Source organism: Anabrus simplex, chromosome 1 (assembly GCF_040414725.1).
Source record: "Anabrus simplex isolate iqAnaSimp1 chromosome 1, ASM4041472v1, whole genome shotgun sequence".
NCBI classification, from domain to species: domain Eukaryota; kingdom Metazoa; phylum Arthropoda; class Insecta; order Orthoptera; family Tettigoniidae; genus Anabrus; species Anabrus simplex.
In genome coordinates this window covers 892,744,766-892,760,062 of record NC_090265.1, presented here as the reverse complement: position 1 = coordinate 892,760,062, position 15,297 = coordinate 892,744,766, and the positions used below count along the sequence as shown (strand labels likewise).

Below are 15,297 nucleotides of genomic sequence, written 5' to 3'. Positions count from 1 at the left end.
CTTGTATCGTTCATACGGGAGTAGAGTCATACAGTAGAGTAGAGTAGTAGCTTCATGTCAAGACGGAAGTACATCGTAACGAAGAGTTTAAAGACATTTACATTTACGGCCCAGGTGTAGAGATTAAGTTTCAAGACCTGACATTGTACTGTAAACAATAATGCAAGAGGTTAGTGAAGCATTAGAAGAAGCAAATGAGGAAAGAAGGGAATGGGTAAGAGGCTGGCTTAGGAGAGATACACTCGGGGCATCAACATTAATTCTGAGAGAACTTGCGACAGAGTATAAAGAAGAATACAGAAAGTGTATGAGATCGAAGCCTGATAACTTTCATACACTGTTAGATGCTATAACACCGCAAATTCAAAGACACAACACAGTGATAAGAAATGTAATAACACCGAGATTTAAGCTTGAGGTGACTGAAGTTCTTGGCCAATGATAATAGCTATCAGTACACTGTATATCATGCTGGCGTAGGCCTAATATGTAGTAGCTTCTTTGCCATAAATACCCCAATTACGGATCTATTTATATAATTCGTTTGTTCGTTGCTTGTACGGCCCAGGTGTAGAGATTAAGTTTCAAGACCTGACACTGTACTGTAAACAATAATTATTCTGGATATTCCAAACAAAATATGAAAATTATTCTATTTATTGTGGACATTACTGTTATTGCTTAAAATTAATGGCATTGTCAAGTGATACGAGGTAGAAGATCCCTATGTATGTTATTAATATGATTAAAGTACACTGTCTTGCATCATTGTCTAAATTAAACACGTCGAGACACACGATGAACACGCTGCGTAACACTGAAACTTGAGAAACCTTCATCTAAAGGGAAAATCCAGCTGACCCTTGTTTATATTTGTTGTTGCATCTTCAAAACTATTATAGATTTCGGTATTTTTAAAATCCTTCTTCCATCGAAAAGAAGGAGGTCTGTTCTCCATTATAGGACAATACACCTGCATTTGTTTGACCTCCAAAGGCGCACCTCCCCTTAATATCACTGAGCTATAATGTTACTTTGTGGCTTTTAATATTCTTCTTTCTTCATTTATCTGCTCGCCCTCCAGGGTTGATTTTTCTCTCGGACTCAGCGAGGGACCCACCTCTACCGCCTCAAGGGCAGTGTCCTGGAGCATGAGACATTGGATCGGGGGATACAACTGGTGAGGATGATCAGTACCTCGCCCAGGCGGTGTCACCTGCTATGCTGAACAGGGGCCCTGGTGGAGGATGGGAAGATTGGAAGGGATAGACAAGGAAGAGGCCGTGGCCTTGAGTTAGGTACCATCTCGGCATTTACCTGGAGGAGAAGCGGGAAACCACGGAAAACCACTTCCAGGATGGCTGAGGTGGGAATCTAACCCACCTCTACTGAGTTGACCTCCTGAGGCTGAGTGGACCCCGTTCCAGCCCTCGTACTACTTTTCAAATTTCGTGGGAGAGTCGGGAATCGAACCCGGGCCTCCAGGGGTGGCAGCTAATCAGACTAACCACACCACAGAGGCGGACGGCTTTCAGTATTACCTTGCAAATTATACTTTACTAAACCACTTAAGAGGGAGTGTAGATGTCGGCGGCACCACCTCCAGACTTCTTGGATTTACGAATTTTTGTCAGTTCTTGGTTGTAGGTACATCGTATTTAAAAAAAAATTCTGTTTAAGTTCCATAAAACCAAAACCCTCTTTACCCATTTTCGTAATCAAGTCCTCATCCGCCGCCCGTCTCATATTTTAGTTTCTGTAAATAATGAACGCACAAAAATGCTCAGTTTACTCAGCGGAATACCGTCACTACACACATGGAAACAGGCGAATGACGCGCCAACTGAAAAACTGAGCGTCATCGGCCTTCTCCGCCAGCTCTCGGAGCTCGGTTCCGGTGGAGGGGGTAGTAGGATAGTGGTAGAGTTACTTTACCACAGCGGAAACCCACTCTACTCTACTGCGTACTAGCTACTCTACTCTACTTGCTATTATCCCAGTCGTTTACACGATGCTAGTAGCTCTACTATCCACTCTACTCGCCTCGCTACTCTACCCGTGTAAACCAGCCCTGAAGGACACTGTTGAGTTGTCATCTGAGTTCACTGGTGATTCAGAGTGGAGTAGTGATTCCACGGGCAGTAAACAACTGCACCAAGGATTGGTAACAACACTTGGGAAATCGAAGAAGCGCCAGAAACCTCTGTTAGAGATTCAGTGCGATGAATTTGTTAGAAGTGCTGTGCGGTGTAAAGTATATCAGTTCTTCAAGAGACACGAACAGCCAACAGTGGAAAAAGTAATGGGTTTTGTGAATGATGATCCCGAACTACTCGATTTTAAAAGAACAACATTTTACAAGCTTCTTCAGGAAATAGGTTTCGAATTTGTTAAAAGAAATAGGAAAAACCTTGTTTTTTATCACAGAGACGGATTATTTGAGGAAAATTTGTGCATTTAGGCAAGCTGGGCGAAAACTGTATTATTTGGACGAAACGTGAGTAAACGAAGGACATACCACTTCCAAAGTGTGGGTAGATACAAACATAAAGAGTAAGAAGCAGACATTCAAAGCAGGATTAAGTACAGGTCTAAAAAATCCGACAGGAAAGGGAAGACGACTGATTTTATTACATATAGGAAGTGAAGATAGGTTTTTAGAAGGTGGAGAATTTATGATGGAATCGAAGAAAATGAATTATTTTCATGAGGAAATGATGGGTGAAGTTTTTACTGTATGAAAATGAATGAAAACCTACAACCTGTTTTCCAATCATTGACCGGGTCAGGGATAGAATGAAGCCTCCATCTTGCGGCGAGGATATGAATTGTGCCGGCTGCTGAGGCCTGTCGCACTTTTTACTGCATGGTTTAAGAAAATGTTACCTCTGCTTGAACCGAACAGTGTGATTGTTATGGACAATGTGTCATATCACAGTGTTAAGTTAGATCGTATTCCCACCAGATCGTAGCGTAAGAAGGACATTATTGCATGGATGGAGACAAAGGTCTTACCTATGAGAAAGATATGGTGAAAGATGAACTACTCCAAGTGATAAGGACTCTCATTGTGACGAAAATGTATGACAGGTTTGATATTGACACAATGGCAGAGGAAGCAGGTCATACAGTGTTGAGATTTCCTCCTTATCACTGTGTTTTGAACTCGATTGAGTTGTGTGGAATCAGGTGAAAGGGCATGTTGCATGCTATAATAAAACCTTCAAACTGGCAGAAGTAGGGACATTAATGAAGCTCTGGTGAACGTAACTGCTGAAGCTTTTATTCACCACGTGGTGGCAGAAGAGCAGACATTCTGGAAATTGGACGGTCTGAATGATATAACTGTGGACCGTCTGGTCATTAATCTGAACGACATGAGCAGCAGTGATGAAGAGGCGAGAGAGGAATCCGACATGGAAGGAGTTCGTCCTTTTATCAGATTCCGATTAGGTACAGTACTCCACTTTTTTTATTGTTTTAATATTGACCTTTCTATGCTATATGTTCCCCTCTAGAATTTTATTATAATATGAAATGTGTGAAGTTTTACTTATATGCGCTGTTGTGATTGATTGATTTACATATTTACGTTTCGGCCATAAATTCAAATCTACCTTTCATTTCTGATATGTTAAATATCCAGATGTCATCTGCCATTCGATTGTTGTTTATTTCTTGCGGACAGTGAGTATAATTTGTCTCGTAATCCACATCACATCTGCATGTCAATCAGTGGTATCCGGCAACAGTCTATGTAGAATTAACTCTGATGTAATCGTCGCAATTAAGCGAAGTGATGACAGTTTGAAGACAACCCACATGGTTCTTGCCATGTGCTTGGGAGTAGCCCAGTGATCCTCCAATCAGCGTTCAGACCGCGGGTAGATACATACAGATACACAATGTTCTTTGCTTACATCAGGTTTGGTTCTCTCGGTGATGGCAGAATAGTGCATAGTCACCAACCGATCAGCCCAAATTAGCATAGTGGGGCAAAAAGCTGGTAACCAAGAATGAGTTATGAGGAACATTTGATATATAATACAACACATTTTATTTCTCGGCAAATTTCGATTTAAAAAAAAAAAATGGAAGTTTGTTTGGGGCATCTTCAAATATTCCTGCTTCGTCTCGTAGAGTTCCATTAATCTCCGACTGGTGGCAGTGCTATAACTAGCCTACAAAATGGTATCTGTAATGAAGGTGCATACTGAACAGAGAGCAGTTATAGAGCTTCTTTTGGTGGAAAGCCAGGGCATCAGATATTCATAGGTGCTTGCAGAATGTCTACGGAGACCTGGCAGTGGACAAAAGCATGGGGAGTGTTGGGTGAGGCGTGTTTTATCATCACAACAAGTCGAGCAAACCTGTCTGATCTCCTGCGTGCCGGCTGGCCGCACACAGCTGTGACACCTGCAAAGTTAGAATGTGCGGACACCCTTATTCGAGGTGATCAACGGATCACAATCAAACACCTTGCTGCTGAACTTGATGTCTCTGTTGGTAGTGCTGACACACTTATCCACCAGTTGGAGTATTCAAAGCTTTGTTCCCGCTGGGTTCCTCGACACCTAACGGAAGACCATAAAGAGCAAAGAAGAAACATCTGTGCGGAATCGCCTGCTCGTTATGAGGCTGAAGGAGACCATTTCTGGTCAAACACTGTCACAGGCAATGAAACATGGATTCATTACTTTGAATCGGAAACAAAATGGCAATCCATAGAGTGGCGCCACACCAACTTTCTCACAAAGAAAAAGTTCAACACTGCACCCTCAGCTGGCAAAGTCATGGCTACGGCCTTCTGGGACTCTGAAGAGATTATTCTGTTTGATGACCTCCCTCGTGGTGAAACGATCAACTCTGAAGTGTACTGTGCTACTCTAAGGAAAGTGAAGAAACAACTTCAGCGCCTTCGTAGCTACAAAAATGCAAACGAACTTCTCCTTCTCCATGACAATGCACACCTCACAGAAGTCTGCGCACTCAACAGGAGCTTACAAAACTTCAGTGGACAGTTCTTCCTCATCCACCCTACAGCCCGGATCTTGCGCCTTCTGACTTCCATTTGCTTTACCCAATGAAGGATGCACTCCGCGGGAAGCACCACATGGATGATGGGGAAGTTATCGATGCAACACGATGTTGAGCCTGACATCGAACAGTCGAGTGGTACCTTGCAGGCATACAGACCCTCACATTACAGTGACGTAAGTCTGTAGCATTGACTGGAGATAATGCTGAAAAATAGGGTATTGTAGCAAAAGGATTGGGGAATAACATGGCTTATTTGAATCCTCAATATAACCAACCTTCTTTTAGAAAAAAAAAAATGCATTTCATTATATATTTAACTCCCTTAGTAGGTAGAAAATTTATAATATCCAATAACAGACCATTTTGGAATTATGAGTTTACTCATTCAGGACAAATAATTCAGGTTCCCTATGGGAATCAATATCTACATCATCTGATGGCCTAGCAGGCATCAATTTTTTAAATGATATGAAGTCTCTCATAGTGAATTGGCTGCCTATGGCTCCAAGTAGCCTACGCAGTGGCCTTCACTATATCCACTAGTCATGCAATTTGATAGGCATGTTAGTTACAACTGATGAGCCCAAATTGGCACACTGGGGCAAAATGCTGGCAGCCAAGAATGAGTTAGCTGGAAAAGCCAGAGCGAGAAGATGAAGAGATTTTGGAAAAGGCAACGACATCAGCTTGATAAGTTTAATTACGCTCCTTAGTCGGGCATAACAAAGAAGGAAAGAAAGAATAATAGAAGATAATTTTAAAAAATTCTACCGGTTCATGTAGTTCCGATAAAGTATATGGTAATCAAATATCAGTTCCTGAAAAGCCATCACAAGTCCCATCACGTGTACCTGTCCCTCCTGAAACTTTGTTATCGACTGCAACCTGTGAGGCAGTGAATTAACAGCTACTGTCATAATTTGTACTAATGGGAAAAGGAGTGATATACAGAAAAAGACTTACACAGTTTTTTATCGCATATTCCTAACCTTCTTTCTATGACGGAAGACGAAGATTTTGGAGCTTGTTATGCTGGGTTTACAGCTGCACGGTTTGGGTCACATATCAGTTAGCTTGTATTCGGGAGATGGTGGGTTTGAACTCCACCGTTGGCAGTCCTGAACATGGTTTTTGGTGGTTTCCCTTTTTTAACACAAGCAAATACTGGGGCTATTCCTCGCTTCCATCCTAGTACTGTCCTATCCCACTGTCACCATAAGATCAGCCTGTGTCGGTGCAAAGTAATAAAAAAAGAAAAAATAGCAAAACTAAAAGCACTTGCTTGATGGAAGGACTATTTCCTCATCTCTCATTCTGGCAGCATCTGAAGTGTATATCAACATATTTTATAACGTTGGGTCCCAGTGCCTGTTGTAACTACAGATACTTGGACATCTAGGAATACACAAAAATACCTAGCACGCATGGCACTTGAAGGTTTTGAAGTATTAATTCTTGGAATGTAAATGGGTTTTTCATAAACATTTTCTAGGAATAGTTAAGAATGTGAGTGACGTGCTAGCTAAAGGGACAGTGGGAGAGAAGAAAGTGAGATGAAGATGTAGTATTACTATTTATTAGTACTTATTAAGGTGCGGATAGGGGCTACAAGAGGCAACTGGTACTGTATATTGAATGTTCCTTCCGAAAGTTGACCTGCAACTTGTATTATATTACTTTTATATCCTAATACTCCAACCCAATACTTCAGTGTGACGAATACACAGAAACATGATAATGGAAAAGTAACCATTTGTTCCATCCCTACTTAATACAGTGTGGCCAAGTCTGTGTGGCCGGCATGTTCCTCCCAACCATTCCAACAGCTGATTGTATCACGGCAAGGTTAAGGGAAAAGAAAGCGAAGAAAGTATGAATTCATTAAAAAGAAACACACACACTCATAATTACTGTTACATATTTATGACTTGACAAAACAGGAAAATTATGACACTAGCACACACATGTAATAACATCCAAGTTCTCTATTAAGTTGACAGCACATTGTTTACACAGCATGCATGAGTTTATAACTGATTGTACTGTATATACATAAATTATATGAGAAAACATTTTATTTAAAATAGGTGACAACGCTAGTTCACAAGTTATTCTATGCCAGATAACGCTGAACGGAAAGAAGTCTCTTGGACATCCGATTTTCTTAATCAAGAGATGATGACATGGATGATTCACAACGACTGAAATAGGTTTTGCACAATCATTTATGGTGTTAATTTCTTCAGTATATATTGCATAATTCAGTGAGACAGGCATGTGGTGACCAGACAAATTATCTTTAACTGCATTTTACTCCTATACAGGTTTAGTTATTGTGAATTATTTTCTATCTGCCCAAATTTTCTGTTACATTCTTTCTCTGTACAACAGTGGTGAAATATTTTATAGTTGAAACTGAGGCGTGTGATTAAAGTGAAATTAAAGATAAAATATAGGTGTCGTTGCACTGAGCGAAACCAGACTACGAGACGAATTTGTTTTTCAACTTGCTTTATGTCACACCCACACAGCGTCTTATGACGATGAGGATGAAGTATTGGGGGTGACAATAAGGAACGAGTATCTCAAATTGCTGGAGATGGCAAATTCTTCCGTAAGTATTAAAAGCGAGTACCCAATGTCATTAACTACTTGTATGTACATACCAACTCCGCTAATCTCCAGTCCCAAGTCTGGAATGAGAAAGGAGGTGGTTTGGCTTGTTTGGCACCAAGCTGTAAAACTGCTAACGCAGAGTGTTGGGCGGCAGTAAAGAACCTGACTCCCTAAAGGGGCCAATGGCTTCGGGCGGATGAGTTCCCTTAAGTGGGGTGATGGTTCTCTCAGTGTATGAAATGACACTGGAATCAATCACTTGAAGACCCAACACCAAACAAGCGGAGGAGGAACCTCTCACTTTGGTTCCAAACAGTTGTGGAGATGGATGAGGTCATTTCAGATGGACTGGCTGTGAAGAGGCTACTCATTCAAAACCTGAGCTGCAGCAGTCCGTTGCAATCTCGGTGCTTAACCCTGCACGTCTCATACCACATGTGCCGCAGGATATGGTTCCGAGACCACAGTGTGAGGGTCACTTCCTGGTTATACAAATCCACACCAGTGGCACTTTTCCTGCTACTTTCTTCACTTCTGATCAAGTCCAATGGCGATGGGCAAGGATAGTGGAGGAAGATTTCAGGTAAACTGGGAGACTCTAGTTTGGACCTGCATGTTGGTGCCAGATGTGTGACTGTCGTCTTCATGAGACCCGGTGGCTACTCAAGAATTCGGTCCTGCATTTGTGTCTGCCCACCCCAAATGGGGAAGGTCTTAGAAAATGTGGGCGTAACATCGGAAGTCACCATTTCACCTGGCTGGGCAGCTGCACCCAGCGGGTAACACCACAAGTGGTCGAAACATGACAGATCAACGTGAAATTATAACTGGATCTCTTGGAATGTCAGAACATTACTTGATAATGACAACAATGATAGACCGGGAAAAAGAACAGCTCTCATCACCCATGAGCTTGCTAGACTAAATATAGGTGTCGTTGCAATGAGCAAAACCAGACTATTAGATGAATTTGTTTTTCAACTTGCTTTATGTTGCACCAACACACACAGGTCTTATGACGACGATAGGATAGGAAAGGGCTAGGAGTGGGAAGGAAGCGGCTGCGGCCATGCTTAATGAAACAACAACCCCAGAGTAGAGATTTAGCACTGCTTTGATGGTGGCCCCCATTGCACTCACTTGTTTCTATCCCTGGCCGCCTTCTGCATGACATTAGGTAGTATGAAGACAGCACTTGTCAGCCCTGCTGGTGAAACACGTGTTTCTACTGTCGATCTTTTCAGTTAGTTCTGCTTTATGCTTTGGTCTGGTGTAAACCTGTGCAGTGTAATGAGTGGAAACGTTAAAAGTTGTATTTATTGTGCTGTGGTGCAGTGTCATAATTACGGACTTAAATGTATTGGTGCTATGTAACACAGGCTTCCCAAAAATGACGAGTTAAAGCGGTTGTGGATTTCCCGCTGGAAGCGAACTAGTAAGTTTAATCCAGACAATTATCACGTATGTTCTGTGTAATTCCTTCCAACAGATTATGAGCGAGATATGAAAAATGAGCTTTTAGGTTTGCCAACCAAGAAATTACTACACCCAGATGCTGTACCATCTCAATTTATTCCCAACTGGCATGAAGGTTTTACTACAGAAGAACCTAGTACAAGTGAAACTATGTCACAGGTATGTATTCTTTACTTCCATATCTGTCCTCTAATCTAATGGTATAAGCTGCTTTGAAAACTTTGGCCTAATGGTGTCCAAAACACTGTTCTAAAACACGTATGTATTAGCATTCCACAGTTCTCCACTGAACGAGATATACGGCGCGAAGGCCGAAATATCAGGAAACGGGCGATGTTTACTCTCACTACATTATTCCGTAAGAAGAGGAATCTCAACCAGTCAACTATTACTGACACAATTGAAGATAATAAGGACTAAGAAATAGAAAACTTCAAAGACAAGTTGAAGCATTAAAAAGGAAGCATGCTGCTACGTTAGTGACGCTCAAAGCTACAAAAGATGCGCTTAAACAATGTAGAGGTACAAGGTATGTCGTATCAGTCAAAAGACGACCGTCATCACCACTCAAGGTGACACAAAATGTTATCAGAAGAGAGGCAGAGAAAATACTGTCAAAATATTTTACACCAGGAGAGATACAGTGTCTTATAAGCATGAAGAAAAGAGTGAAATAGTCCTCAGAAGACACTGCGAGTCCTCTTGCATTAAGGGCACAGAAAGAGAAACACTCCTTTACCTGCTAGATCAACATTACAGAAGTGGATACGAAAACGGAAATCCAGACCTGGTATTTTGAAGGAAGTGCTCTGTTTATTAAAGTACTGCGCAGTAAATTTTCAGGGACTGGAAAAATATGCTGTCCTGAGTTTTGATGAGATGAATATTGACTCTCGTATTTGTTATGATTCAACGGATGATGTAATACTGGGTCCCTACAGGAACGTCCTTGTAGTCATGGTTCAAGGTTTGTTTTCTCAATAGAAACAACCTGTGTATTGACTTTGACAAGACCATGACAGCCGAACTTCTGCAGGACATTATTAAAAAAATTGAAGCTTGCCACATTAACATGGTTGAAATTAAGAAAAGTGTGGGTTTTCTGTGATATGCCTCATCTTTTAAAGCTTTTGAAGAACCGTTTTTAAATGAAGGTTTTGTGCTATCCAACAGAACTGAAGTACGTAGTGGTATGATACAAGAATTGTTAGCACCCCAAAGCAGGGACCTAGCACCATCGTCATATCAATGATGTTCACTTGAGTATAACTGGACGATCTCGTCAAAATGTATGATTAGTCGCACAGCTGTTTTCTCAGCGTACTGCTAAGGCAGTTAAATACTTCTTGCGTGGAGATCATGAAAGTGAGTTTTTCAAGTTGATTAATAATGTATTCAATGTATTGAATTCTAGAATCCCCAAGGACCATAAAACTCCACTCAGAAGTGGCTATGACTTAATCTTCACAGCCAAGAAAGTACCCTGGAAAGATTTCTGGACATTATCTCCCAAGTAAGGGTTGGCAAAAGAAACAGTCTACTATCTTTTCAGAAGGGATTTGTAATTTCAATTAAGTCATTACTAGGACTTTTTGAGAACCTGAAAGGACAAGGTATTTCTTACGTACTAACATCACGCCTAAACCAGGATTGTTTGGAGATTTTTTTTTTTTTTGCAAGTTGCTTTACGTCGCACCAACACAGGTAGGTCTTATGGTGACGATGGGACAGGAACGAGCTAGGAGTTGGAAGGGAGCAGCCGTGGTTTAATTAAGGTACAGCCCCAGCATTTGCCTGGTGTGAAAATGGGAAACCATGGAAAACCATCTTCAGGGCTGCCGGCAGTGGGGTTTGAGCTCACTATCTCCCAAATACTGGATACTGGCCGCACTCACTTAAGCGACTGCAGCTATCGAGCTCGGTGGAAAACTTTTTCTCTTGTGTTCATGGGCTGGGAGCTTTTTATAACAACCCAACTCATTTTGAAGTGAGCAAATTAGGCTGCTGTTATTATTAGAAAATGCAAATTCAATTCCTTTATCTGGAAGCACAATGGTCGGAGAAGACATCAATGGCCTATCGACAAGTCTTGTGGAACCCAAGTTCGAAGAAAACTGAATGGACATTGTCACAAATGAACTGTGCATTGACATTGTTGATGAGTCTTCAGAGACTAAAATGTGTGTCGACGTTGAAACCAAGTTGTTAAGGGAGGAGAGTTCATGTCAGTCAGTAGGAGGGGAGGATGTCACCCAAGATTACGTGGCTTTGATTGATGAAACTCTTAGTGCCTCGAAAGAAAACCTTTCACTGCCGCAAGAAGAGACCTGTGACTGGATCTCGGTTATTTCAAAAGGGGGCCTCACACATCCCACTCATGAGTGGTTAAAAAACATAGCCAGCTCAAAATTATATTTGGTGTGTTTTATGGTCAGACTGTATCCAAAAATGTAATGAAAACTCTTATTTCCATTATTAAGTCCAAATTTCCAGTATTCCATGACAAAATACTTTGTCTCTATGTAAGGATCAGGACATTTATTAGGATACGGCATTTAAATACAAAGAGTAAGCAGGTGCAGGTCTTTCTATTTGACGCCTGTAGGCGACCTGCACATTGTGATGAGGATGAAATGACGATGAAGACGACACATACACCCAGCCCCCGTGTCGGCGAAATTAACCAATTATGGTTAAAATTCCCGACCCTGCCGGGAATCGAACCCGGGACCCCTGCGACCAAAGGCCAGCACGCTAACCATTTAGCCATGGAGCCGGACAATTCCATCAACATGTCGATATGATGCATATTTTCCTATGCCATTTGATCTAAATGTTTACTTCATCAAGAAAGAAAATTAATCATTTTGAGTTGTATCACAATATTTATTTCTTATCATATTATGTGTCATGTATTCGATAGCTGATGTTCTACGTGCTCAGTATGTGACTAAATTTAACGCATTTTGCTTTTAAATCTACTAGAAGTACCAGTACTTATCGAATCTGACTAAACCACGTAATTAATTGATGAAAGATTGGGAAGATGTTTCACAGGCACGAGAACTGACAGGCTTGCTGTACTGCGACTGTGTATCCTACTCGCTATCGTTCACACCGTGTGACGTCCTAACGCTCCATCCAACTTGAGCTTCAACCGCCGGAGTAGCCTATCTAGTAGTGTAGTTACCTTGCGTGGCCTCTTCAACTTGGCCAGACTTCACTCACGTAGACATATCAGTGTTACTAGGGTAACTGCTATGCAGTATGCTGATGATACTGCACCACCAGCTCTTACATCCGAGAAACTGCAACAGTCAGTCAACAGTTTCAAGGATGCATATGATCATTTTGGCCTCACTATCAATGCAAAAAAACAAAACCAAGGTACGTGCTCAGCCTGCATCAGAGACCAACACCCCAGAATTTAACATGACCATCTCAAACACCACACTAGAATAAGTAGACCACTTCACAGACCTTGGGAGTATCTTGTCGAAGAGCTGTACTTCAGAACAAGATGTGGAAAACAGGCTTCAAGCTGCCTATGTGACCTTTGGCCGATTATCCCATAGTCTTCAGAAATGAAGACCTTACAATTCACACCAAACTAATGGTGTACCCAGCTGTACCCAGTTTGGTACAAACATTTTACAAGTATTTCAGGTAGGCTAAGGCACATGAGTTTTCTGTGATCTCAAAATTGTTTGTTAGCCCACAGTGAGCAAGTATTCGAATAATACTGCATGATATAAACTCGCGGTGATCAGTTACGCCAGAAACAAACAGGAACAGGGCAGCGGGCTGTAAGTATTCAGTGTCCGAATGCAACGTACGCTACCACGGCAACAGAGGAGTGCGCCTGAAGTGACCAACAAGTCTTTTAACGCATTTCACGGACCAAAAAGTGGCAAGTTTACGCAAGCAGAGGATCTGCTTAAATATATGACTTCGTTACGCAATGTTGGACATGCTGTTTCTCACGAAATGCTGTATTTTAAAGGTCGAGAAATAGCCGCTGCACATGGAATCAGTGTCTCGGATTTGAAGGTTAGCTGCGGCTGGATGAATAATTTTACAAAGAGAAATGGACTTTCTCTTCGATGAAGAACAACATTATGCCAAAAAATGCAGAATGATTTCAACCAAAGAGCAATTGATTTTCATTTTGTGATTGAGTAGTATAAAGTCAAGAAATATTTGACCTCCCAAAAAGGAACTGCAGGTCAGATGCCTATCAGTTTCCATATGCCACGAAGTCAAACAATCGATAAGAAAGGGACATCGAGTGTTATTGTACGCACTACCAGAAGTGATAAACAACAATGAACTGCCAACAATGCTTGCTGTAAAAGCTGATGGCAGAAAGCTTGCACCTTACGTTGTTCTAAAACGAGAAACAATGCCTTAAAATAAAATTTTTGCGAGGGATCCACTTATGTATCCAAGAAAAAAGGTGGATGGACACGTCACTCGTACAAGATTGTATATGAACGGTTTGGGGAAATCTAGCAGGATCCCTCATTTGATGCCTGAACCATTATTATGACACTACATGAATTGTACTTTTATTAATTCATGTTTATTTCACTTCAGGTCATATTGTCAGCTCGTAATGGAAACAATTTTTTTTAAATTTTTCAGTGTTGGTACTTCAAACCCATGTGGCCAACTTACTTGATGTAACCTATTTGACATTTCAGAAAAATCTCACGCTGGAATTTTACGCCAAAGACAATAACAGCAAATGAGTTGAACCAATTGTGTTTACATTATATTCAATATACATTTTAAATGTAAAAGAATTGTAAATAATTTTTAAATATCTGATTTCCTTGAATAATTTACGCATCCAAAGTTTTCGCCTGTATTTTTCGACAAAAAAGTGTGTTAATCAGTGAGAAAACTAGTACAACCATCCTGCAAACATATAATATACAGTACAATGCAGTAAATAATTATATATTCTATGTAAGCTAGTACAACACCTATATTACTCACATCATCAGGAGTCTGCTCAAGGATCTTGCTAAGGTCCCATTCAACTTGTGGTAGAGGGGAATTGATAAATCGGGCTGCAGTTGCAATGCTGGGTAAGATATGACTCTGAAGAGCCTGAACCTCCCACAGTGAACTCTCAATAGCATGGCTTCGCATGGGCTCTCGCTCTTCCATGATGTAAGGATCTTGGCTAACTTCTCCACCAGTTGGATGGTTGATCAATCGTTTTAGACCAGGATGTCGCAAGATTAGATTACCAATGAACATAAGGATAACCAAGATATCTTGAGGAGGCGCTACCAATGTTAAACGAGCTAAGCGTTTGGCAAATGCAGCTACCAGGTTTTCTGGTAAGTGTGTAGAACTGAGGAACAAATCAGACAAATAAAATAATCGAGCCTTGTATCTTGTATGGAAAATTTCTGGCTCAAACATTGAATACAATTTGGTGAATATGTTTGGATAGTCCAAATTATGTTTTTGGATCAGAACAAATATTCCCTGAAGGGCGAGCAAACTGACAGGACCTCCCATATCCAAGGAATCCATAAGATAATCGGTAAGCATGAGTGGGCGATCTAAATATGCAAGAACTCGTTCTAAGAGAACCACAAGGAGCTGGTGATGTGTTGAAGGTGTGTGTTCCCAATGCATCAGACAGCCCCAAACTCGATTGAGCCATTTGCGCATTTGATCCACATTAAGACAGAAAGCTTCTCCATCTGAAACAAATTTAATAACAAAATTATATTCTTAATTCTCCACGCACTGTCCAAAAACAAATCATTTTATCAGATTGCCAAATAAACATTTTAACAGCAACATTCCAACTGAGCTCGAAAAACAGAAATACAATCACAGGAAGGTCATAATAGTAGATGTCAATAAAAATGTAACTCCGAGGTATTCAAAACACATTTAGCCTATATGATATGTTTTACTTACATCCTCTCATGCTGAATAACTAGTCTAAAGAAATAGTACAAGCCATTTACATTTCAGAAATTAAGCCTTAAGCCTTATTCATGAACACTATTTTTCTAATGCAGATTTTGCTGCTGTTATGAGAAATGCACTATGTTAATAATGCTTTTTTCAAATGCTGGAGAGTGCCCCAAAACAGTTCCACAAACTATCAGTAAATCTACAGAGATGGTCTCTAGC

General features: G+C 40.9%; 1 protein-coding gene across 1 annotated transcript in view; it reads right to left on the bottom strand.

Moving 5' to 3' along the window:
* The window catches only part of LOC136874505 (nucleolar complex protein 4 homolog B), a 55,914-nt gene that overhangs the window by 4,495 nt on the left and 36,122 nt on the right, over positions 1 to 15,297 (bottom strand). The window contains exon 5 of the mRNA XM_067148140.1: positions 14,134 to 14,855. Coding sequence (XP_067004241.1) covers positions 14,134 to 14,855 — 722 coding nt within the window. The remainder of the gene's footprint in view (positions 1 to 14,133; positions 14,856 to 15,297) is intronic.